The sequence below is a fragment of the Clarias gariepinus genome, chromosome 14 (assembly GCF_024256425.1).
Source record: "Clarias gariepinus isolate MV-2021 ecotype Netherlands chromosome 14, CGAR_prim_01v2, whole genome shotgun sequence".
In the NCBI taxonomy this organism is placed as follows: domain Eukaryota; kingdom Metazoa; phylum Chordata; class Actinopteri; order Siluriformes; family Clariidae; genus Clarias; species Clarias gariepinus.
The window spans coordinates 23,286,254-23,309,409 of NC_071113.1; the positions used below are offsets into that span (position 1 = coordinate 23,286,254).

At 38.3% G+C, this 23,156-nt stretch overlaps 1 protein-coding gene across 11 annotated transcripts in view; it reads right to left on the minus strand.

Annotated features, from left to right (window-relative positions):
• Positions 1–6,736: 6,736 nt before the first annotated feature.
• jakmip3 (Janus kinase and microtubule interacting protein 3) overlaps positions 6,737–23,156 on the minus strand; it is a 64,313-nt gene continuing 47,893 nt past the window's right edge. For 5 of the 11 annotated variants that reach the window (XM_053511516.1, XM_053511523.1, XM_053511518.1 and 2 more), the window contains 14 exons: positions 22,234–22,356; positions 21,996–22,124; positions 21,746–21,829; positions 20,658–20,720; positions 19,606–19,704; positions 19,347–19,445; positions 12,511–12,570; positions 12,322–12,387; positions 12,119–12,187; positions 11,123–11,200; positions 10,377–10,583; positions 8,078–8,143; positions 7,845–7,886; positions 6,737–7,323 (listed from right to left, as the gene is read on the minus strand). In XM_053511516.1, the coding sequence (XP_053367491.1) occupies positions 7,273–7,323; positions 7,845–7,886; positions 8,078–8,143; positions 10,377–10,583; positions 11,123–11,200; positions 12,119–12,187; positions 12,322–12,387; positions 12,511–12,570; positions 19,347–19,445; positions 19,606–19,704; positions 20,658–20,720; positions 21,746–21,829; positions 21,996–22,124; positions 22,234–22,356 (1,236 nt within the window). In that variant the 3' untranslated portion in view covers positions 6,737–7,272. Of the gene's footprint in view, positions 7,324–7,844; positions 7,918–8,077; positions 8,144–10,376; positions 10,584–11,122; positions 11,201–12,118; positions 12,188–12,321; positions 12,388–12,510; positions 12,571–19,346; positions 19,446–19,605; positions 19,705–20,657; positions 20,721–21,745; positions 21,830–21,995; positions 22,125–22,233; positions 22,357–23,156 lie in introns of all 11 variants that reach the window. The other 6 variants (XM_053511526.1, XM_053511525.1, XM_053511521.1 and 3 more) reach the window with 3 other exon arrangements.

A 23,156-nucleotide genomic window follows, 5' to 3' on the forward strand; every position in this document is an offset into this window, starting at 1 on the left:
TCATCATCATTAGTAGTAGTAGTAGCAATAGTAATACTCCTACTAAATTGTCACTCTATGGTGACAATTTTAAAGTAGCTGAAATCATGATTAAATTTAATGCTATTAAGACTACTACTAGTTATAATAAAGTAACTGAAATGATGATTAAATTTAATGCTATTAAGACTATTATGAAATTAATTAATTTTATTTCAGTTACTTTAAAATTGTCACCATAGAGTGATAGATTTCTTTTTATTTCTTAATTGGCTTGAATCTTCTTGTTATTATTATTATCAGTAGTAGTATTTGTGGTAATAGAATAAAATGTAATTAAATAAGCATTTCTCTTACTTACAGTTGCTCCTGGTTGAAATAAAATTTGAATTAGATTTTTTTAGAATTGTTACCATAGAATGATTTTTTCTTTTTTTTTATATTTTTAATTGAATGCATTTTACTTTTACTTAACCTAATAATTAATATCAGTAGCAATAGAAGTAGTCAATTAATTCATCTAGGAACCTCTGTAGTCCAATAAGGACTGTGGAGACCAGTAATGACCATTTTATATTTCTCCATTTTGTAACCTGTGGTGGGATCTCCAGTCAATATTTACACACTATGAGCTCTTTGGGAATGCAATTTAGCCTAATCTGCATGGCTCTGGTCTGTAGAAAATAGAGTACCCTGTGGAACCCGCCAAGCACAGGGAGAACATCCACAGACGCTGAGCTCCACACATAGACCCTGATGCAGAAACTGAACCTGGACCCTGGAGCTACAAGGCGACAATGCTAACCACTAAGCCACTGTGCTGCCTTGTAGTAATAGTAGTAGTTAAAATTAATTAATTAATTTATTTATTATTATTATTATTATCATTATTATTATTATATAATATATAATAATAATAATCCTACTACACAGAGAATAATGGTTGCATCTAGAACCATAAAAATATTTTCTTCTCTGGCAATGCTTAATGTAAAAAAAAATATGACAGAAGAAATTGTGAGAGAACTAAGTCAGATAGCTAAGAATCAATATCTAGGCACTAAAATGAATAGTTTCTAACAAATTATACACTAAAAATTATTTAGGAAAGAGAAAAAGGGTTAAAGTGGAATCACCCTGTTGTGGACACTTGCCTGGTGACTACTATCTGTGTAAATTAAGCATATACAGTATTTATTTACAGGAGTAACATAAAAAAAAAAAAAATTATGACATAAAAAGCTTGGTCTTACCTCCTGTGTTTGTTTACACACCAGTGCATCCTCTGTTGTGTGTGTGATGGTTTGCTCATTTAAACCAGGGGACTCTTCTGCCTTAGATATGGATGGTTTTGGTATGTGGGTGCTGCCTTCAATGAAAGTGTGCAAGTTACGTCTGCTCCTAATCTGTCTTCTGGAAGAGCTCGGGCTGAATGACTCAAAATTAAGAGTTTTATTTTCAAAAGCGCCCTCCACACTGCAGAACATGCCACCTAACATGACCCGCGGTTTGGGGCTGCTCAAGCCCAGCCCAGAGAGCAGAGAGCACTGCTCAGAATTATCCTCAGACAGTTTCTTTTCAGCCATCACACTCAGGAATAAGATTAAATTCCAAGAGGATTTCTCTTTTTCTCTTCCGAAAAAGCCAAAGGTTGTGTCTAAGAGAGTTACAGGAAACCCAGGTCACTCTGTGCTGAGGGTGCTGAGGACAATGCTCACAATGCTGGAATGAGCACGTCCCCTGAGGAATGGGGACACACATGCATGGAGACACACATGCATGGAGACACACACACACAGACACACACAGAAACACACACACACACACACACAGACACACACAGAAACACACACACGCACGCACACGCACACACACAGTTACTTTAATCTATTTTGACATAAGTAGGCAGTTACTGAAATGCTTACTCTATATCAGCACGTTTTCAGTTTTATCTATAAGTCCCCTGGAGCGATAGCACTGTGCAGTCTACAGCACTTAGTAGGTTGACAGCAAATATGTAAATAAAAACAGGACAGACACTTTATTCAATGTGTAACAACCTGTCGATTTCATCAACTTGAATATTAGTACACTGATAATAGACAGTACAGGGGTGTCATGGGCAGGGGTGGAAAGTTACCACCCACATGCACTTACATTACAGTACTTAAATACCTGGCTCACTATGCTATTTTTGAGCATAATTAAATCATATAAAAATATTTTTTATGTTTGTTTTTTATACAGCAATTAAAGTAGGTGCACAAAATTAAATTAAATTCATTTTAGGTAATTTAAATAGCACTTTTAACAATGGTCATTCTTGCAAAGCAGCCTTACAGAATCAAAATATTATGCATATAAGTTTAAAAAGTGTAAGGAAATATGTATAAAACATAATTATCAGATTGCCCCTGATTGCTAAGGGCGACGGTGGCAAGAAAAAACTCCCAGAGATGACAATAGGTAGAAACCTTGAGTGGAACCAGACACAACAATGACACCTGTCAAAGGCTGGGATATATAAGGCAGCAAGTAAACAATCAGATCTTGTTTTAGGAGCAGGAAAAATGGCCAAGTGTAAAGAGCTGAGCAAATCTGAATTTGGTACACAACTGGTTGGAGCTCAAATTTATACACACTTATACCCATCAGCCATAACATTACAACGCAAAATATTATGACTCCATAATAGGACCCCTGGAGGTATGCTCTGGTTTCTGCCCCCAGTGATTGGTTTTGTTTGTCCGACACATTCCATGGATGCTCAGTTGGATGGAAATCTGGGAATTTTGGTGGCTTAATCAGCAAACTTAAACTCTTTGCCTGCTAAACCCCATGCATTGTGATGCAATGCATGTAATTTCTATTAAGGCTAGCACTGACTTTTTCTGTGATTTGTACTGCATTGGCTTTTCTGTGGCAGCACTGTGGTGTAGTAGTTGGCCCTGACGCCTTGCACCTCCAGGGTCCGAGTTCAATTCCAGGCCTTATTCCCGCCTCTTCATATTCCAGGCCCGCCTCTTTAATTCCCGACCACTTTTGGCTTTTTTTTTATTATATACAGTACATTCACCTCACTCCTTATGTAACTGTGTCTATACCTAACAGTTCTCGTCACATGGAGGTAGGAAGGTAGGTAGGTACAACTACAGTATATTGTCATTGCGTAGAACAGATACTCAGCAACGAGTAGTGTTGCAGTTTAGCATCTACCAGAAGTGCAAATAGTTGTGTATATGCATCAGTGCAATATTGGCATTGTGCAAATTATAAGGTGTGGGTTAAATAAGTAGAGTCATATATAAATCTATGGTTAAATATATGTAAATAATGGGGGGGGGCAGAGTAATACAGTTGTGATATCTATTACAGGTAAAAGATTGAAGTGGTTTAAGTAGTTAAACAGTGTAGTGTATAGTTTAGCAGTGTGATAATTGTGTGAATGTTCCTGCACCACAAAAGGTTTATGATTTGGGTGGAAGAAGTCTCTGATGATACTGTGACTCTGCAAAGTCATCTACTGTGATATGGGTGTTCAATAGCTGGTAGTTGGGTGCTAATTATGTGCTGGGCAGTTTTTACCACCCTTTGTAGGGCTTTTCCTTCTGACAATGTGGAGCTGCCATACAAGACAGTGAAGGAGTTGGTCAGGATGTACTTAATAGTGCAGTTAAAACTTTCTAGAATCTGGGGAGATAGATGGACTTGCTTCAGTCTTCTTAGGAAGTGAAGACACTGCTGCAGTTTTTTAACTAGAAGTGAAGTATTATTGTGCCAGGACAGATCCTCTGAGGTTCAGACACCTAGGAACTTAAAGCTGGGAATATGTACCACTTCCTAATCCTGTCACTTCCATTCTGTTCATGTAGATGATCACTTGGATTTCCAGACATCCACAAAAAGCTCCTTGGTTTTCTTGGCAGAAGTGTGAGGTTGTTGGTGGAACACTGTGCTGATATAGCCTGCGAATCTCCTACCTATAGGCAGGTAGGTAATGTTGGTAATGTAGCCTTGTTGTTGGTAATGTAACCTTCTACCATGGTATCATCTGCATACTTTTTGAACATGTTGGAAGTTATGCAGAGGCACACAGTCATGTATAAACAGACAGTACTGTAGAGGACTTAGTGTACATCCATGAGGGATGCCAGTGTTCATGATGAGAGTAAAGGACGTGTGATTTTCCATTTTAACATTCTGAGGTCTGTCAGTTAGGATGTCCAGAATCCAGCTGCAAATAGAAGGGCTGATACTCAGGCCCTGGAGCTTGGTGATCAGTGTAGTAGGTATTTAACTGTTTTAAAAGCAGAACTAAAATCGATGAACAACATTTTTACATATGTGTTGTTATTGTCAAGATGGGAGAGGGCTGAATGAAATCCAGTAGAAACAACATCCACCATCAACCTATTCAGGCAATAGGCAAACTGGTGGAAATCCAGCATTGGGGGAAGACCCGCTTTGATGTGACTCATGACGAGTTTCTGAAAGCACTTTATAATAATGTGGGTTAGGTCATTTAGCATAATTCAGTAGAATGCTTGGGCACCGGTACGATTGTAGATGCTTTCAGACATGAGGGCTTTCAACAGTTCAACAGTAGCCTGGGACAATGATGGGTTGAAAATATCTGTAAAAAAAAAAAACCTGTGCCAGTTGTCACACACATGCCCTGAGCACTCGCCCATGTATACAGTTAGTTATGAGTGATGTCTGTTGTGTAGAGTGAGAGAGGATGGTTAACAGGAGAGCCATTGACATTATTGGAATGCTGCCTTCATCTTAGGTCAGAGTATGCATGGAATTTAATTAGTCGTTGTGACTGGTTTATAATCCGTGATTGACTGGATGCCCCATGTGTCTGGAGTAAGAGTTTTTGTGGAAGCTGTTGTTCAGATTAGCCCTAGCTCTGCTATAGGCTAAAGGCAGTGTCTCTCACTTTTAGTATAAGGCATGCCTCAGAATTTATCCATGATTCTTATTAGGGAAGCTTTTCTAATATTTATTGATAGTCACATTGCCAATGCATGAGTTGATATGATCCAGGACAGAAGATGTATACATGTTCACTTAAGTGTGATGGTAGCCTGTGAAGCAAACCTGTTCCAGTCAGTGTGTTGGAACTGTTGTTGTAGTGTGGAGATTGCTTCCTCTGTCCATGCTTTCACTGGCTTCACTGGTGGTTTCATGCATCTGATAAGTACTGGGTTAGCGTGAACAAAGAGAGTTGATCAGACTGACCTAAGTGGGGGAGGGAAATGGCCTTGTATACCTTTGCAATGCATTTGTAGACATGGTCCAATGTGTTGTTCCCTCTAGTAGACCAGGAGACATTCTGGTAGAATTTTGAAAAAACAGTTCATATATTGAGGTGATTGAAATCTCTAGCAACAATAAAAGCTCCATCTGGGTGTGCAAACTGTTGTTTGGTGATAGCTGCATGCAGTTCTTTCATAGCCATTTTATCATTAGCATCTGATGGAATGTAAGCTGCAGTCATAAGAATCGCCGGAAAATTCTCTGGGTTAATAAAATGGTCAACAAATAAGTTTGCAGAACAATGGCTTTCAGTGGAGAAGTCTGTGCACCATGATTTGTTAGCATAAATGCACAAACCTCCTCCTTTGCTTTTACCAGAGACTATAAATAAATAAATGCTTAACAATGCTTAACAACCACAGTACAACAGTAACAACTGCTATTGTTTTATGATCCGCCATGGTTACTTCAATCAAAAGATGCAGGCTACTTGTTAGTACCTCACATTATAAAAACTACAGTAGAGTGCAGATCTTTTCTCACAAAGCCCATAAGTTATGGAATAGACTTCGAATACGTGCTCGGGACTCAGACTCTGATTTTTTTCTTTTGCATTTAGGTAAGCCTTTTGTAAATATATTTGTATTAGATAAAGGTGCAGATCAGGGGGAACTTATGGATGTAGAGTATTATGGTAAACTGGTAATTTTGGCTGCTGTTTTCCCCACTCTTATTTAACACTCAGGTTTGTTGATAGTGAAGTAACTGGTTGCTTTATTTCCCAGGGCACCTCATGTCTGTTCTCTTTAGTTATGCTGACATAGTTAGTCCTGCCAGAGTCTTTGCTTGCACTCTGCAGAAAATATACATTCACCTTATAAATTGCATGACTGTGATCATACCTAACTGTTCTCTCTCTCTCTCCATCGAGCTACACATAGTGCTCCAGAGTTGCCAGTGATCCAGACATCCTCTGCCCCCATCCTGGCTCACTGCTGAGGATGACCTATGTGGTCTTGTTATCTATTTATTTTGTTTATAAAAATGCACTAAATATATTGTTTAAAAGATAATCATTTTAACTCTCATGCCACAATGATGGTATATTCCAGGACTTATTTAAATCTGCCCAGTTTCTTTCTAGGATAGGCTCAGCATCTATCCCAAGCCTGATCAGGATAAACAAATGAATCATATCAGACAATTTACTGAGCCTCTGAGTTAATGCTCTGCATGAAAATTTGCTTAGCAGTATTCTTTTTATGCTCTTTGGATGCATATGCTAACATTTTCCTGGAGTTATTAGACCATCTCAAGGGTTATAACTAAAGCTTTTCATCTATAGCAAAGTAAAGTCACTTTTTAACATAAATAAACCATGAAACTACTTATGTGTAAGTATGTGAAACAACATAAGGAGATTTTTAAAGCATTTCTATCAAGGTTAAAAAATACACATCTTTTCACATTTCTCTTTTGAGAAAATTTATTTGAGAAACAGTCATTTACATAAAAAAAAAAATCAAATACATCCCAAGGGTTTTGGCTTTCAGTTCCATAATGTAGTGTATGTGTGTATGCATGTGTGTGTAGGCGTGTGTGAGAGATAGGGAGCAAGAGAGATGTCTAGCTCCACCTGCAGGCACTGGTATGTGTGCCATTGGGAACCAAAGTAAAGTGAGTGTAAACAGTGAGGGGGAAAGTTTTAAATGTAACACGTCCTATCCACCAGGCTTCCAAAGGGAAGCAGCTTCCAGCACCACCTGCTTAGCAGGGAAAGGAGAGCACGCTTCAGTTTAAGACTCCTTGAATTCCACAAGCAAGAAGTCACACAGAGCAGAGTCCAAAATCAACAGGATTAAAAACTCCACTGGAGAGAGGCAGAGAAAAAGAGAGAGAGAGAGAGAGAAAGAGCACCATATTCCTTTAGTTGTAGGTCCCAAATGAGACGCTTGAATTAGAGCTGGTAGATCAGCTTTAGACTTCGATGGTAACTGGCCTTCCAGATCACACAAGCCGCTTACGGATCTGTCAGTTGCCCTGTGATACAAGCAGGCAGAACGCATTCTGGAAACCTGTAAACTATAGGACAAAAAACACCTGAATGTAATAATTTGTAAATTTTTACTGAAAAGCATGTCAAGGAAAATCTTTACACTTTTTTAAAAAAAATAATTTTGCTGTACTTAGAGATTGTGGTTGCTAAACTGTTGGTCGGTACAATATTTCTGTTTGCAGGTATAAGAGCTTCCTTTCTCATTTAGTGTCAGATTAATGAGAAATCCAGTGTAGATTTAAGGTAAACAAACATACAAATATTGAACTAGTAGTATAGTAGTATTACAACACATTTGTAGGACACATTGAGTCCGGATTTTATTTAAATGTTGAACTATTAAATAAATCTGGGTGGATTCATTTTTACAGATCGAATAATGTTTAAATGATGTGCAAGACCCTAATTTAAAGCATTTAATCTTTACACACAAGTGAACTTAAACCCTGATAATGCTATCAATATTCCTTACAGTATCTCAATTACTCAGAGTAAAGTTGCTGTTTGTTATCTGTGTTCAGTTTGATAGTTTTGTTTTGTTACTCACCATTTCTGGTCTGTAGGAAGGTTTATGACCAAAGAATGAAGGCTAAAGAAAAGAACAAAAATAAAAATAAAAACTGAACATGGACATGGGAAAAAATAAAATAACAGAACAGACAAGAGAAAAATTGGGAAGTCATTTAGGAATGAAATATTCACATAGAATGAAGTCAAAACCTGTTAGAAATCATACACACATGCAGTCACACACACACACACACACACACTATACATCACCTTTTCCTCTAGTTCCTTTATCTGCCGTTTCTGTCCTTCAATCCATTCTTCTAGCTCTTTTACTCTCTGAGGAAGAATTAAAACGTGTAGGCAGATTTAGTGTTATGAAAGAACCTGCATTACAGTGTGTTTTTGGCATTGTTTTTTGTCTATTCAATTAAATTGATAGTCTAAAACACTTATTTTTTATTACATTTTATACAGTTATATAAATAAATTGTTGTGGATCATGATGTGCATTGATGCCTCGCAATGTGTTGTGAGCTTAACAGAAGATTGAAGTGCATTGGTGAGTTGTGAACATTTTGTTATGCACATTTAAGACTTTTAAAACTAACCAACACTGAGTTAGAGTTTGAAATGGTTGCTTTGTACATAGATTCAATTTCATTGTAAAATAAGCGATGAATACATGAGGCTTTCTGAGAGAAATGCAGTAGATCAGATGCAGGTGTCGATGTTGTAAATGTTGTAAAAAAAGAATGCATAAATGAACAAAATGCAGTGAATGAACAAAAGAGAAATCTAAGTCAAATCAATATTTGGTGTGACCACCCTTTGCCTTCAAAACAGCAGCAATTCTTCTAGATACACTTGCACACAGTTTTTAAAGGAACTCGGCTGGTAGGTTGTTCCAAATATCTTGGAGAACTAACCACAGATTTTCTGTGTATGTAGGCTTTCCCACATCCTTCTGTTTCTTTATGTAATCCCAGACAAACTCGATGATGTTGAGATCAGGGCTCCGTGGGGGCCATGCCATCACTTTCAGTACTTCTTGTTTTTCTTCATGCTGAAGATAGTTCTTAATGACTTTGGCTGTGTGTTTGGGGTCATTGTCCTGCTGCAGAATAAATTTGAGGCTAATAATAAGCCTCTCTGGTGGTATTGCATAATGGATAAGTATCTGCCTGTATTTTTCAGCATTGAGAACACCATTGTTCCTGACCAAAACTCCAACTCCATTTGCAGAAATGCAGCCACAAACATTCAAGGAATCTCCACCATGCTTCACTGTTGCCTGCAGACACTCATTATTGTACCGCTTTCCAGTCCTTTGATGAACAAATTGCCTTCTGCTACAGCCAAATATTTTACATTTTGATCAGTCCAGACCACCTGCTGCCATTTTTCTACACCCCAGTTCCAAAGTTTTCGTGCATACTTGAGTCGCTTGGCCTTGTTCCCACGTTGAATGTATGACTTGACTTTTTGGGTGCAACTCTTCCATGAAGAACACTCCTGGCCAGACTTCTCCGAACAGTAGATGGGTGTACCTGGGTCTCATTGGTTTCCGCCAGTTCTAAGCTGATGGCACTGCTGGACATGTTCCGATTACGATGGGTAATAAGCTTGATTTGTCTTTCATCTGCTGCACTAAAATTTCTTGGCCGACCACTGCGTCTACGATCCTCAACGTTGCCCGTTTCTTTGTGCTTCTTTAAAAGAGCTTGAACAGCACATCTTGAAACCCCAGTGTGCTTTGAAATCTTTGTCTGTGAGAAACCTTGTTGATGCAGTATAACTACTTTGTGTCTTATACCTGTGCTTATGAGCTGTGTGTCTTTAACAACCTTGCCTTGGTAGCAGAGTTTGGCTTCTTTGGGTTTGTGCAAGTGTACCCATAAGAATAGATGCTGATTTAAAGGCCAAAGGTAGTACATATTGATTTGATTTAAATTTTTCTTTTGTACAATCATATCATATATCATATATTTATAAGCATTCTTTGTTTATAACATTTTTTCACACCTGCCTAAAACATTCGCACAGTACTGTATATATATATATATGAAAAAAATCATTAGACTAATAAAAAATAATTAATAGATGAACTGAAACATTGTGATACTTCTGGATGTGGATGTACAGTACTGTCATCTGATGATGAATAAAAATTATGTTCATATAAATGTTTTAAACATATACAATGCAATTTCATGTCTTATGTTCCATAAGAAAATGAAAAAACATGGAAAGACGAAGTTTGGAGGAATGAGATGGAAAATACGATCATTTACCAAGCATCTGAAAATCTGTGGTGTTCAAAATTATTCCTAGCTGTCATTCTAGCCAACCTTATGACCCTCTGAGCTATTTTATTTTTTTTTTTGCATTGAGTGGCACATCACCAACAGAACAAGAGGCAAGGGTTTTGATTACTGGTAGCAGTGGGGTGATCATTTCCACCGAGCAGCACAGGACAGCAAACACAGCAAAACCAAAGACTAATCCTATCTGCTACAGTTCTGCTCTCCATCTTTTTCCTCTTGGATATAACATGTCTTGTAGTAATTACCTGTTGAGCATGTTGCAGTAGCTCCATCCTCTCTCTGAGTATCTGAGAATCCCTCTCTCTTAATTCACTAAGCACCTGCCTCTTCCACTGATCGACAGCTCTCCTCAGCGAATTACGTTCCTCCTCCGTCAGCAACTCGGACACTTTAGCACCCGCCTCTTCTCGCTGAAGCGCATCGAACAGCATGGCCTCCAGCTCCAGGATTCGCTGAGAGAAGGCAGAGAGGAGAGACATGTGGCATGAAAAAGAGGTGGCCGAGTAAGGAGAGGGCAGGGAGAGAAAGTAAGAGATGGAGGGAGAGAAAGGGATTGTGACATGAGGACAGGAGAGTGAGACATGAAAATAGGGAAAGACAGAAATGATGAAATTAAAAGAAAGAGATCATGAGACAAAAAAGAGAACTCCCCCCCAAAAAAAAAAATTTGGAAAGGGGAACAAGAGGGAAGAGTTAGAGAGATGGAAGAACAGTGACATAAACGATCAAATAGAGAGATGCCGAAAATCAACACATAGCAAAAGGGAGAAAAGGCAGGGAAAATAGGAAAAAGAAATGAAAAAATAGATGGCAAAAAAAGAGAAAGAGGGTGGGGTGTAGACAGGCAATGACCAAACAGAACCAGCAGAGGGAACTGTATGGACTGCTGTAATAATTTAACCTTAACTGTTTTAGGTTTTTAAAGCATGATAGTAGTTTTGTACATTTAAATTGTACATACTTAAATAGAATGGACTGTAATCTCACTTACCAAATTAGCCTGATCCATCGACTGTTTTCTGTAGTCCAGCTCTTCATCTAAATATCCTTTTTGTTTACTGAAGAGTGCCTGTGCAAGAAGAGACGTGGGGGAAAGTGACATTATGATAGGCTAACACCAGAAACCTTATAATTTAAACTGAGACGTTGCTTCACCAGGAAGTATTATGCAACCTATTGAGATGTGCATATTTACAAGTAACTCCAAAAGAATTGTAAAATGACAATACAGTGATTACATCTTTAATGAACTATTGGATAAACTTTTGTGCTGCAAAATTATTGACATCAATAAAGAACATCCCTCTCTCTCTTTCTTTTTAAATGTTTTAGTCCAAAAAATATGATTGACTTTGACCAAAGGGAATTACGGTGGGCGAGAAGTGCAAAATAACAAAATAGCAAAAAAAATAACAAAACCGAAAAAAAAATAAAACTGAAAAAAAAAAAAACTCAGAAAACACAATGACAAATCTAGAAGCAAAATATCAAATCAGAAAACACAACGACAATTCAGACAAACAGAAAAAAAGGTATGTATAGTTTGCGAATTAAATTCTCATCACTGATGTACGGCATTTGAATGTCCATGAGGCAGCATAGAGATTTGTCTCTATTGTCATTGTGTTTTTTTGATTTGGCATTTTGTTTCTGGTTTGCAATTTCATGTCTTATGTTCCATAAGAAAATAATAAAAAAATAGCCATCTGGGCTATATGACACAAAATTTAAGCCTTCTTTAACAGTATTACCTTTAAAAGCATTACCATTAAATGAGTGATATTTTGCTATTTGATAATTTGATAGTTTGTTTTGTTATTTTGTTTTTGGATTTGTTATTTTGTCAAATTTGGTGTTTGTTTATCGCATTCATCTTTGTTCATGTTCCTATATTAAGGATGTATATCCTTAATTCTTGACCTGGGTATAGACATGATTTTTAATACATTTAAATAAAATTACATGTCAGCAATGTATATGCCTTTACCTTCTCACTCTCAATGTCATGCATTTTCTGCTGCAATGCTGATTTTGTCACCTCAATGTGTTCTAGCCACTGAAAGGAAAAATGCAAAACATGAAACACAGATAAACATTAAATTGAAGAAATACAAAGACTAACATTACACCTTTATACAAATTTTATATATATTCATATATACCTTTTTTATATATATATTTTATACATACCTTTTCCGCTAGAGTTAATACTGTCCTGGCGTGGATGATGGCCACTTGCTCCTCATTGCTCAGGTTCTGTATGACAATAAATAATATGTAAAGAGTCAGTTAACACTTTCAGATCTGTTTGTACGACAGACAGATGGGCATTGTCCCTAAGCGTCTAGACACACACAGTTATGGATGAAATGAACATACACTTACGGCGTTATCCCCCAGAATGTCAAGTTTCTTCATTAGGTCTGTGATGAGGATGTCCTGATAAATGAAATAAAATGTTAGAGGACAGTTATGAGCATTAAATCTAATCAGGGACTATGAAAAAAAAAATACTCACCACTTTTTTTAAGTGCAAAAAAAGGAGTAAAAAGAAATTCAATTTACATCTGTGACACACAGCTGACCCACTCTAATCTAATGCAATTTTATAATTTGAAAATATTCACTGAAAAAACAAACCAAACTTGTTCTCTTTCAAAAGCTTACACTTAATGCTGTGTGAAAACGATAGGAGGGCGATCTCCACACTTTTTGCTATTAAAGTGCTTCGCGCCCGCATTCCTGGGGTTCGCATGCAGATCTGGCAGACACGTATGAGACGAAAAAGTTTTTTCATCCACTTCTCAAGCGCGCCCCAGCGCTTCTTGTGAATAGGCAGGAGAGACTTTCTCTCTCGCTTGCACAGATATGGAAATAGCCACCTCAGAGCGCTCCTCTAATGATGACAGAGCGTATGATTAGTTACTGGAGGTTGTAATGTGTCCGGTCGTGTGTGTCCTGGGGAGGGGTGCATAGAATTCCTTCTGAGAATAAAGTCTTCTCCCTGGAACCCCCAGGAGGCCGGTGTTCAAGCTCCAACAAGATGTTAGTTGTTCGGTCACTTCCTGCCATGTTTCAGTATGCCGAACATCTAACACCCCCCCATCTAGCCAAAGTGCCAAAACTTGTGCCCCTTTCGGAAAAACTGGCAGCATGGAAGCTACTGCCAGGTATATCTCCTTGGGTACTAAGGACTGTAGAGAGAGACTACAGGATTCAGTTTGCACATCGCCCTCCGCGTTTCAATGGCGTGGTCTCCACTTCTGTGAAATCGGAAGAGCGCATCTGCTGACTCTGGAATGGCAGACTTTGCTGGGAAAAGGGGACATAAAACATGTTCCCCTGCCAGACAGAGAGTCAGTCTACTATAGTCGGTATTTCTTGGTTCCCAAAAAAGACGGGGGCTGCGTCCAATTTTGGATCTTCGCGGGCTGAACCGCTATTTAGGTAAATACAGGTTCAAAATGTTGACTGTCAAAATGATTGTTTTCTCAAATCCAACCAGAGGATTGGTTTGTGACAATCGACCTGAAGGATGCATATTTTTATATAGAAATATTGCCACAACACAGGAAGTTCCTGAGGTTTGCTTTCAGGGGCGAAGCTTACCAGTATAGGGTCCTTCCATTTGGCCTAGCTTTGTCACTCACAACGTTTCAGTTGTGGCTAAGAGCCAGGGGATTACACTCAAGGACCAATTCCCGGAGGCAAAATAGGGTTACCCGCCAAGTTCCTTTTCTATGTGGTTCAGACCCCGGCTTCTGACTTTGGGTCCCACACTAGGTGTGTCTTGTCATCGCAAGATACTAATGACAGACGCTTCCCACATGGGCTTTTTTTAGATGGCCGTCCAGCCCAAGGGACCTGGAGAGGTCATCTTCTTGCGTTGCACATCAATTGGCTTGAAATGATGGCGTTATTTTTGGCCCTGAAACACTTCCTCCAGCAGTTGAGAGGCTACCGTGTCCTAGTGCGGGTGGACAACACTACGGAAGTCTCGTACATAAGTCTTGAACAAGCTAGTGCACCAGGTTCTGCTTTGGGCACAGGACAAGTTCCTGTCTCTCAGAACGATTTACATTCCGGGGCATATGAATGTGGGAGCAGACTTGCTGTCCAGACAAGCTGTGACACACGGAGAATGGAAACTCCACCCCGAAGTAGTCAGGCAAATCTGAAAGAGATTTTATGTAGCAGAGGTGGACTTCTTTGCCTTGCAAGAAACAGCACAATGTCTCCTTTACTACTTTCTGACTCCTCCAGCCCCCCTGGATCTGGATGCGATGGCTCATACGTGGCCCAGATTACGTCTTTATGCATTTCCCCCGATAGCTCTGCTCCCGGAAGTCCTGGCGATGGTCCGTCAACAGGGTTTGCGCCTCTTATTGATAGCGCCGCATTGGCCGACCAGAGTGTGGTTCTCGGATCTAATATCTCTCCTTGACGGTTCACCTTGCGTGATTCCAGTGAGGAGGGATCTTCTGTCTTAGGTGCAGGGGACAATATTTCATACCCGGCCTGAGCTCTGGAACCTTTATGTCTGGCTGACCAATTAAGAGATAAGTGCTAGGGCTCCTTCTACTAGAAGAACTTATGCCTTCAAATGGAATGTATTTGAAAGTTGGTGGATGGCAAAACACGTAGACCCAGTCCACTGCCAAATTGTTTCAGTGCTGGAGTTTCTGCAAGAAAAGTTGTTCTCGGGCTTATGCCCTAGTACCCTCAGAATGTACGTAGCCGCTATTTCGGCTTGTCATGTTATGACTGAGGGGGTTTCTGTGGGAAAGCACCCTTTAGTTTCCTGCTTTATTGCTATTTCCTTTTTACTTAAGTCTTATTCCTGCGTGGAGCTAAACAGTTGAGGTTGCCCACTAGAGGGATGTTCCCTTCTTGGGACTTAGCGATTGTGCTCGAAGGTCTGATTGACACTCCTTTCGAACCACTAGAGTCAGCACCTGTCAGGCTTCTGACCCTTGGAACCCTGATGGTTTTTCTTATGGCCATTACTTTTTTAAAGAAATTTGGAGACCTGCAGGCTTTGTCAGTCTCCCCATCCTGCCTAGACTTTGCCCCTGGGCTAGTCAAAACTATTCTGCATCCTTACCCGAACTATCTTCCAAAAGTTCTATTCTCGACCATGCACCCAGTGGTCCTCAAAGCCTTCTGTTCTCCGCCTTTTACAGCTTGGGAGCAGGAAAGGCTTCACTTACTGTGTCCAGTACGTGCCCTTCAGATTTACGTCCACCGCACTAGCCAGTGTTGTAAGTCAGAGCAGCTTTTTATATGCTATGGTGGCCGCAATTGGGGGGCGGCCGCCACTAGACAAACGCTGTCACAATGGGTGAGAGATGCTATTGCCCCAGCCTATAAGGCGCGTGGTCACACTTCGCCTCTAGGAATCAGGGCTCATTTGACCAGAGGTGTCCCCTTGCAGCAAGTGTGTGATGTGGCAGATTGGTCCTCTCCGTACATATTTGTCAGATTTTATAGTTTGGATGTCCATGCTATTTCAGGCTCACGGTTCCTCGAGTCAGCAACCCAAAGTTAGGTCTGAGACCTCCTTGGCTATTGTGCACACATGCAACACAATACTTGCAGTGCGGCGGCGTTGGTATTTTCGTTCTCATAGCGTTTTCACGCAGCATCGGGAGTAGCTTTTAAACAGGAAGAAAAATATCACTACTCAACATGTGAGCTAAACAAAATATTCTACAGAAAAATGTCTAAAACAACATACTCTATATGGTTTAAATCGAATGATTGTTGCTGTTAATAAGAACTCAAAAGCTATTGCAATAAGATTGGTACATTATAAACAGTGTCAATATTGTTATATTATCTCTATAGAAGAAACTCAGGCTTACTTTGGATAATACATTATGGATGGATTGTTTTTTCAAATAACTACAATAAATACAACACATGGATTATCATGAAATTGAACTATAAAACTCTATAACTTCTGCAACAACCTGTAAGTGTATTGACAGATAAACATAAAGTACTACTGGAACAAGGCCTTTTTTTTGGCAACATATATATACTCAGCAAAAAAAAGAAACATCCTCTGACTTTCAACTGTTTTTACTTTCAGTAAACTTAATGTGTAAATATTTGTATGAGCACTAAAAGAGTCAACACCATAAGACATAAACTAAAAATGTTTCACAATGTGTCCCTGAATGAAGGGAGGCTCAAAATCAAAAGTACCAGTCGCTGGTGTGGCCACTAGCTGCTTGAAGTACTGCAGTGCATCTCATCCTCTTGGACTGCCTATTGCAGCTGTCCTTCCTGTCTCCCTGTAGCGCCGTCTTAGGCGTCTCACAGTGCAGACATGGCAATTTATTGCCCTAGCCACATCAGCAGTCCTCATGCCTCCCTGCAGCATGCCTAATGCACGTTCACGCAGATGAGCAGGGACCCTGTTTTTTTTGGGTGTTTTTCACAGTCGGTTGGCAAGTCTTTTTAGTGTCCTGCGTTTTTAGAACTGTGACATTAAATGCCTACTTTCTGTAAGCTGTTAAGGTCTTAACGACCATTCCACAGGTGCATGTTAATTAATTGATTATGGTTAATTGAACATGCATGGAAAACATTGTTTAAACCCTTTACAATGAAGATCTGTAAAGTTATTTGGATTTTTACAACATTATTGTTGAAATACACAGTCCTGAAAAGGGACGTTTTTTTTTTTTTTTTTTTGCTGAGTATATATATACACATATCCAGTGGGGGAAATTTATATTTGATCCCCTTAGGTTTTTTAGGTTTGCCCACTTACAAAGAAATGAAGGGTCTATAATTTTTATCATAAGTTTATGGTAAAGGATTGAGACAGAATATCAACCAAAAATCCAGAAAAAGCACATGATACAAATGTTATGAATTAAGTTGCATTTTAATAAGAGGAAATAAGTATTTGATCTCCAAGCAAAACATGACTTAGTACTTGGTAGAGAAAACCTTGCTGGAAAGCACAGTGGGAAGACGTTTCTTGTAGTTGTTTACCAGATTTGCACACATCTTGGGATGCATTTCAAACCACTATTATCTACAGATTTTCTCTAAATGTTTAAGGTTTCTTGTCTGTTCATTGGCAACTCGAAGTTACAGCTCTCTCCGTGAATTTTTTTATTGGATTAAGGTTTGAAGACTGACTAGACCACTTTATGAGCTTAATGTGCTTATTCTTGAGCCACATCTTAGTTGCCTTGGCAGTATGTTTAGGGGTCATTTTTATGCTAAAAGACCCATCCACAACCCATCTTCAGGAGGTTCTCATCCAAACTTTTACAACACATGGCCTCATCCAAGTCAATCTTTACCTGTAGCAGAGAAACAGCCTTAAAGAATAATGTTTTCACCTTCGTGCTTGACTGTAAGGACTGTGGTGTTCTTAGTGTCATAGTCACTAAGTAAACATAGTCATTTTTCTCCCTCCGAAAACAGCAAGTCGAGATAATGACAAAAAGCTCAATTTTGGTCTCATCTGACCACAGCAGTTTCTCCCAATCTTTCTCTGTTCATTGGCAAACCTCAGACGGGTCTGTACATGTGTCTTCTTGAGGAAGGGAAGCCTTACTGCGCTGAAGGATTTTAATCCATGCAGGTGTATTGTGTTAACAATGGTTTGTTTGGTGACTGTGCTCCCAACTGCCTTGAGATCTTTCACAAGCTCCTCCTGTGTAGTCCTGGGCTGGTCCCTCGTTTTTCTCATGATTATTCTTACTCCATGAGGTGAAATCTTGCATATAGGGCCATTAATGGTTACTTTGTATTTCTTCTATTTGTAAATAATCGCTCCAGCAGTTGTCTCCTTCCCACCAAGCTTCTAGCTGAGTCTTGTAGCCCATTCCAGCCTTCTGCAGGTCTAAAATCTTGTTTCTGACTTGCTTTGACAGCTCTTTGGTCTTGCTGATGGTGGTGAAGTTTAAATAGAAGATAGAGATTTTGTGGACAGGTGGCTTTTATACACATACCACATTGTTGTTAGGAGCACCTTCTTAAATTAATATGTGTACCACAGGAGCACATAACCAGTCTGTGAGAGGCAGAATTATTGTTGGTTGGTAGGGGATTAAATACTTATTTCCCCTTATTGAAATGCAACTTAATTCATAACATTTGTATCATGTGCTTTTTCTGGATTTTTGGTTGATATTCTGTCTCAATCCTTTATCATAAACCTATGATAAAAATTATAGACCTTTCATTTTTTTGAGTGGGCAAACTTAGAAAATCTGTGGGGGATCAAATACTTATTTCTGCCTCCTGCTAACAATTTTAAAATGCATAACAATCACTGCTATAAATGCAATTACATTTAGTAAACAATTCTAACAATTTGTGCAATGCACTATAAAATGGTATAAATATATCATTAATGTATATCATATATAAAGCCTTCATAGAAAGTGCTACTAAAGAACCTTAAAGGTATAGTAGGTAATATTAGTCTTTTTTTTTGTTGCAAGATTATGTCAATAATGTCTGTATGCAAAACATGCTTTCTCATACACTACTAAGGTAATACAATTGGTTTTAATCATGTGCTATGTTTCGTCCAGGTAATTAATACAAGTAAGAAATAAAAATAAACAAAATATTTCATTTTATTTTACTTTAATGTTCAGCTTTAGGTATAACTGAATACATAACTGAATGTATCTTTATAATTTAAATGCTTACAGTACTGTGCAAAAATCTTCAGCTTCATATTTTGCTTCCAAAAAGCCAGACTTTCTTGTACTTTTAGTCCCTGTACCTGACCAGTTTCAGATGGATGTTTTTTCGTTATTTAAGCCACACATTGACCTGTGAATTATTTAAGCATAATAAAAACAAAAACATCTAACATAACTGGTGAGTAACGGGCAGAGATGATGACAGATGATTAGGGGCAGGGAGTTATAACTGTATACTGGTATATAGTATACTATAGTTTATCACATACTGGTGTAGATTGGTGATGCTGAATGGTGAGTGGTTGGAACAGACGAGAGGGGAAATAAGGTTGCTGCTGAGGTTGTTACAATAGCAATTTGTTACCTGTCGCAGTAACACATTTCTTGAATTTAATCAACAGTTAATAATTTAAGATGAAGAAATAAGGTGTGTCTCTTGCACAGTATGTCAATTATTAACACATATATATTTGAAGGCCAATAATAAATATTGCATTATTCTTAACTTAAGTCGTATTAAGAAGAACTCACAGTGACACCCTCAGCCTGAAGGTACACCTGTAGCGGACTCATACCCTCTGCAAAGTGAACATTCTGAAAGTTTATGGCTGGGGATCTCCTCTCCCTCTCCTAAAGAACACAATCAATGGCATAATTTAAGCAGGTTTGTGTGATCAGACAAGGCATATCTAGGAAATCATGTGCTGAAAAGAACATCTACAGTATATAAGCATACAGTATGAGATCTTGAGAATAATCAGCATTCTATTGACATCCTGGTCAGACTTACTTCAAGTTCAAGAATGCGGAACTCCAGGAGTTCATTCTGATCTTTTGCATCCTGAACTTCATGTTTGAATCGCATCTCTTCCGTCTCCATATGTTTCAGCTGAGATGAAAGATAGAAGAGATGAACATGTCCAAATTATGCTGGCTTGATGGGTGTGGAAACAGAGTTTTACACATAGATTATACAGCACATGACAGTGCTTCAATAGTGAAGCCATTTTAAGAAACTTTCTCATATAAAATAGTTTTAGCTTAATTTTTTTTGACACATAAAACATAAGTTGTAATAGCATCTAGACAACTGCTTTTAAACAAGTAATGTGTTTAATGTAAAGCAGTGAATATGAAAATGAATATTATCAATCACTGCAAATTTGGTTTCATTTAACATTATCACTTCCACCATCACCCTAGCACATGCTATTGTTTAGCATATTATTTTGTTCATACTGTATGCTGGACTGACAGTCGACAGTCTGCACAGCTTGATATCTAAAACTGACAGTCTTGTTAATTTCACCAAACACTTCCTGATAGCGTTAAGGATCACAGCACAGTGGATTCTCCACCATTAACCTCAATGAACATGTAAAATTGCAGGGTTCACAGTGAACTGAACATGACGTAAAGGGTACTGCAGTAGTAATTTTGTGTGCATCGCCTAGCCTCTGCTGCTATAACTGTTACTTTACTGTAGATTCTATTTAAATCTCTCCTTGATGACCTTTTTTGCCTCTAGCTTACCTGTGTATTAGAGTAAAAATTCACTTCTATAAAAGGTATTTATTTCTGAAAATAGGTATTTACATGTGAAACACAGTCATCACAGTAAGAGGTATTTTTTTAAATTGGCATATTTGTTAATAAATTAAGCCACTGTGCACGCTTAAGGCATTAAGAGAGGACGTCATCGGTATAGGTACAAATGGACATATTGTCCCACTAAGTGTCACAACTGTGAAGACTGTAATGCAAATGTAAACCAGATTTTAATTTAAGTTGAGCTTCAGAGCAATCAACACCATGATAATATCTACCAAATATATAACAAACCTTCTCAACCAGCTCCTGGTTTCTCTGGTATAATGCCTGCTTCTCCTCAATCCACTTTGTATCCTTAAAGAAAAGAAATATCAGTTATTAAAGCATGTATGAAAAGCCATCGGATGTCACTTTTGCTGAATTCGGACAAACAGCATCCCTAAAAAAAGCTCAACATATGACACACCTTTCTTATTTATTTTTAATAATATTATTTTTTTTACTTACTTACTTCTTTTTTTACTGTTTAATAAATGTCCTCTCTAAGTTTTTCTGCGAATATTAAGCAGGATTAGGAAAGTGTCATTTCCTCACACTGTAATTATCTTTAGACCTTAAACAGCAAATTTAAGATAAACTTAATCAACTCAGCTTTTAATCAGGTACTGGCTCTTTAAACATATATGATGTGCTTGTTCAGCAGTCAGAATTGTTAAATCTTTTCATTTCCCTTTTTTATCTTTTGATGGGGGAGGTGGGTGGTGGTGAGGAGACGTTATAATGCTAGAATATGGAACAGTATGCCTTCTGACTATATAGTATTTGAGTATAGTATTTTGATTTTGTATTTTGATTTGAAGGGTCAAGATGAATTGCTGCACCTAAAATCTAATTAAGCTTCAGTATGAAACTCCTTTAAATCCTTTGTTTGAGCGAGATCCACTGTAGACTGGATGTAACGCATGGGATCATAGTCTTATGCAAGTGGACCTGACTTAGCTTCCATGTTCACTGTTTCCACTTTCACTGTCTCTTACCAGCCAAATGACATCTTTGTTTTGTATGCACCCTCGGAGAGACCTATTCAAAGTCCTTACTGGAAACAAGAGCCCTGTGCCTCCCTAAGCAATTTGCCAGTTGGCTATCTCTAAGAGCCCAGAGTTAAAAACTAAAGTCGTACTTTGGTAACTGACATTCAGGGCTTTTCCTCATAAGCGCAATCTGCGAAGGTATGTACCACAATAATTTCAGAAAGTGTGGAAGATGTCTAGGCGACATTAAAAACCGGTCTCAATAGAACACTTCCCATTACTGAGGAAATCTCTATATGAGCACAGCCATGGTGTGGAGAGGCATGTGTAGAGATGATGCAGAATTACCTGGCCCTGCTGACTCAGCACACACTCCAGATCTGTTATTCTGCTCTTGTAGCGAACTAATTCTGAATGCAACTGCTCTCGTATCTGCACAAAACAAATAGAGAAATCACTAAAAATTTGGTTTAAAATAAAAGCCTAAAACTAGTTGCTGTAAACAATAAACAGCCTAAAATTTAAGCTCCAGATATATCCTGAAACACATTATGTAACCATGAATTTACTTACTATATATCATAGTGTTGTAATTTACCTTGATTTCTTTTTCTGCATCAAAAGTTCCTCCGACCTGTTCCTGAAGCAGGGCATAGGCACGCTGCAGAGCCTGGTACTCCATTGTCAGCTGACGGAACCTGAGCTCGGTCGCCTCTTTAAGCATCCCCTGCAAATATATTGCATATGACCAAGTGGCAAAAGACACACTTAAAAAAATAAATATAAACACACATAGAAGCTCTATCACATTAAAATGTGCACGAACGTGTACTTGCCTCTTCATCCATTAGATCTTCATCTGGTGTACAGGGTGTCCGGTCTGTATGGTAAGACAAGGATGAGCCATCAGAGTCTTGGGAGCCTTCTTCATCATAACCAAAAAATGTTTCAATCACTGGCTACAGAAAGGAAAGAGACAACAGACAGAAAATTAAAACACTGAGGAGCAGTTACATATATCTGTAAAGCCTTATCCTAAAACAGTGCAGCAGTGCAGCAAATGGATCATGAGTGACACTATTACCACATTGGGTGTGTGGTTTATGTCATCAAAGAAGCACAGGTTTCTGTTTCTGAAGACAAGTCAAAGTCAAAGTGTTCAAGTCAAACTAGGACTTTTGACTAACCATCTGGCAGGCAGTTTAATCATGGATAAGGCGCGCCAAAAAAAACTTTTTACCTTGATGGTATCTAAGCGCCAGTGATAAGCTGGGATAAGTGTATTAGTGTAGCAGTGGATTGTATGGAGAAATAAAGGTAGTCTTTTCTCTAATAATTGTGTATATATCAAAAGACTTGAGCACCCCTTGTATATCTATTTATGTTTTGTTATATCTGTTAATCTGATATTCTGCCTAAACTATAATCACTCCTCATACATGTATGTATGCATATATATTTATGTAAATATTTATAAATATTTAAAAGGGGAGAATTTACACTCGGGTTAAGCAAATAATAATAATAATAATCAGGAAATAATGCTAGATTTTGTTAAACTCATCAAATAAAAGTATGCACATTTGCAAACTTAATTTACTTTAGTAAAATAACTTACTTTGGTAAAGTAAATTTGACATAAATTTGATATAAAGCCGTAATCATTTTTGAAAATCTAGAATGTGAAAAGTCTTTTCAGAGATCAAGCCTTTGCTAGTGTCTGCAGACTAAGCCGCTAACTATAGCACATGGTACCGTA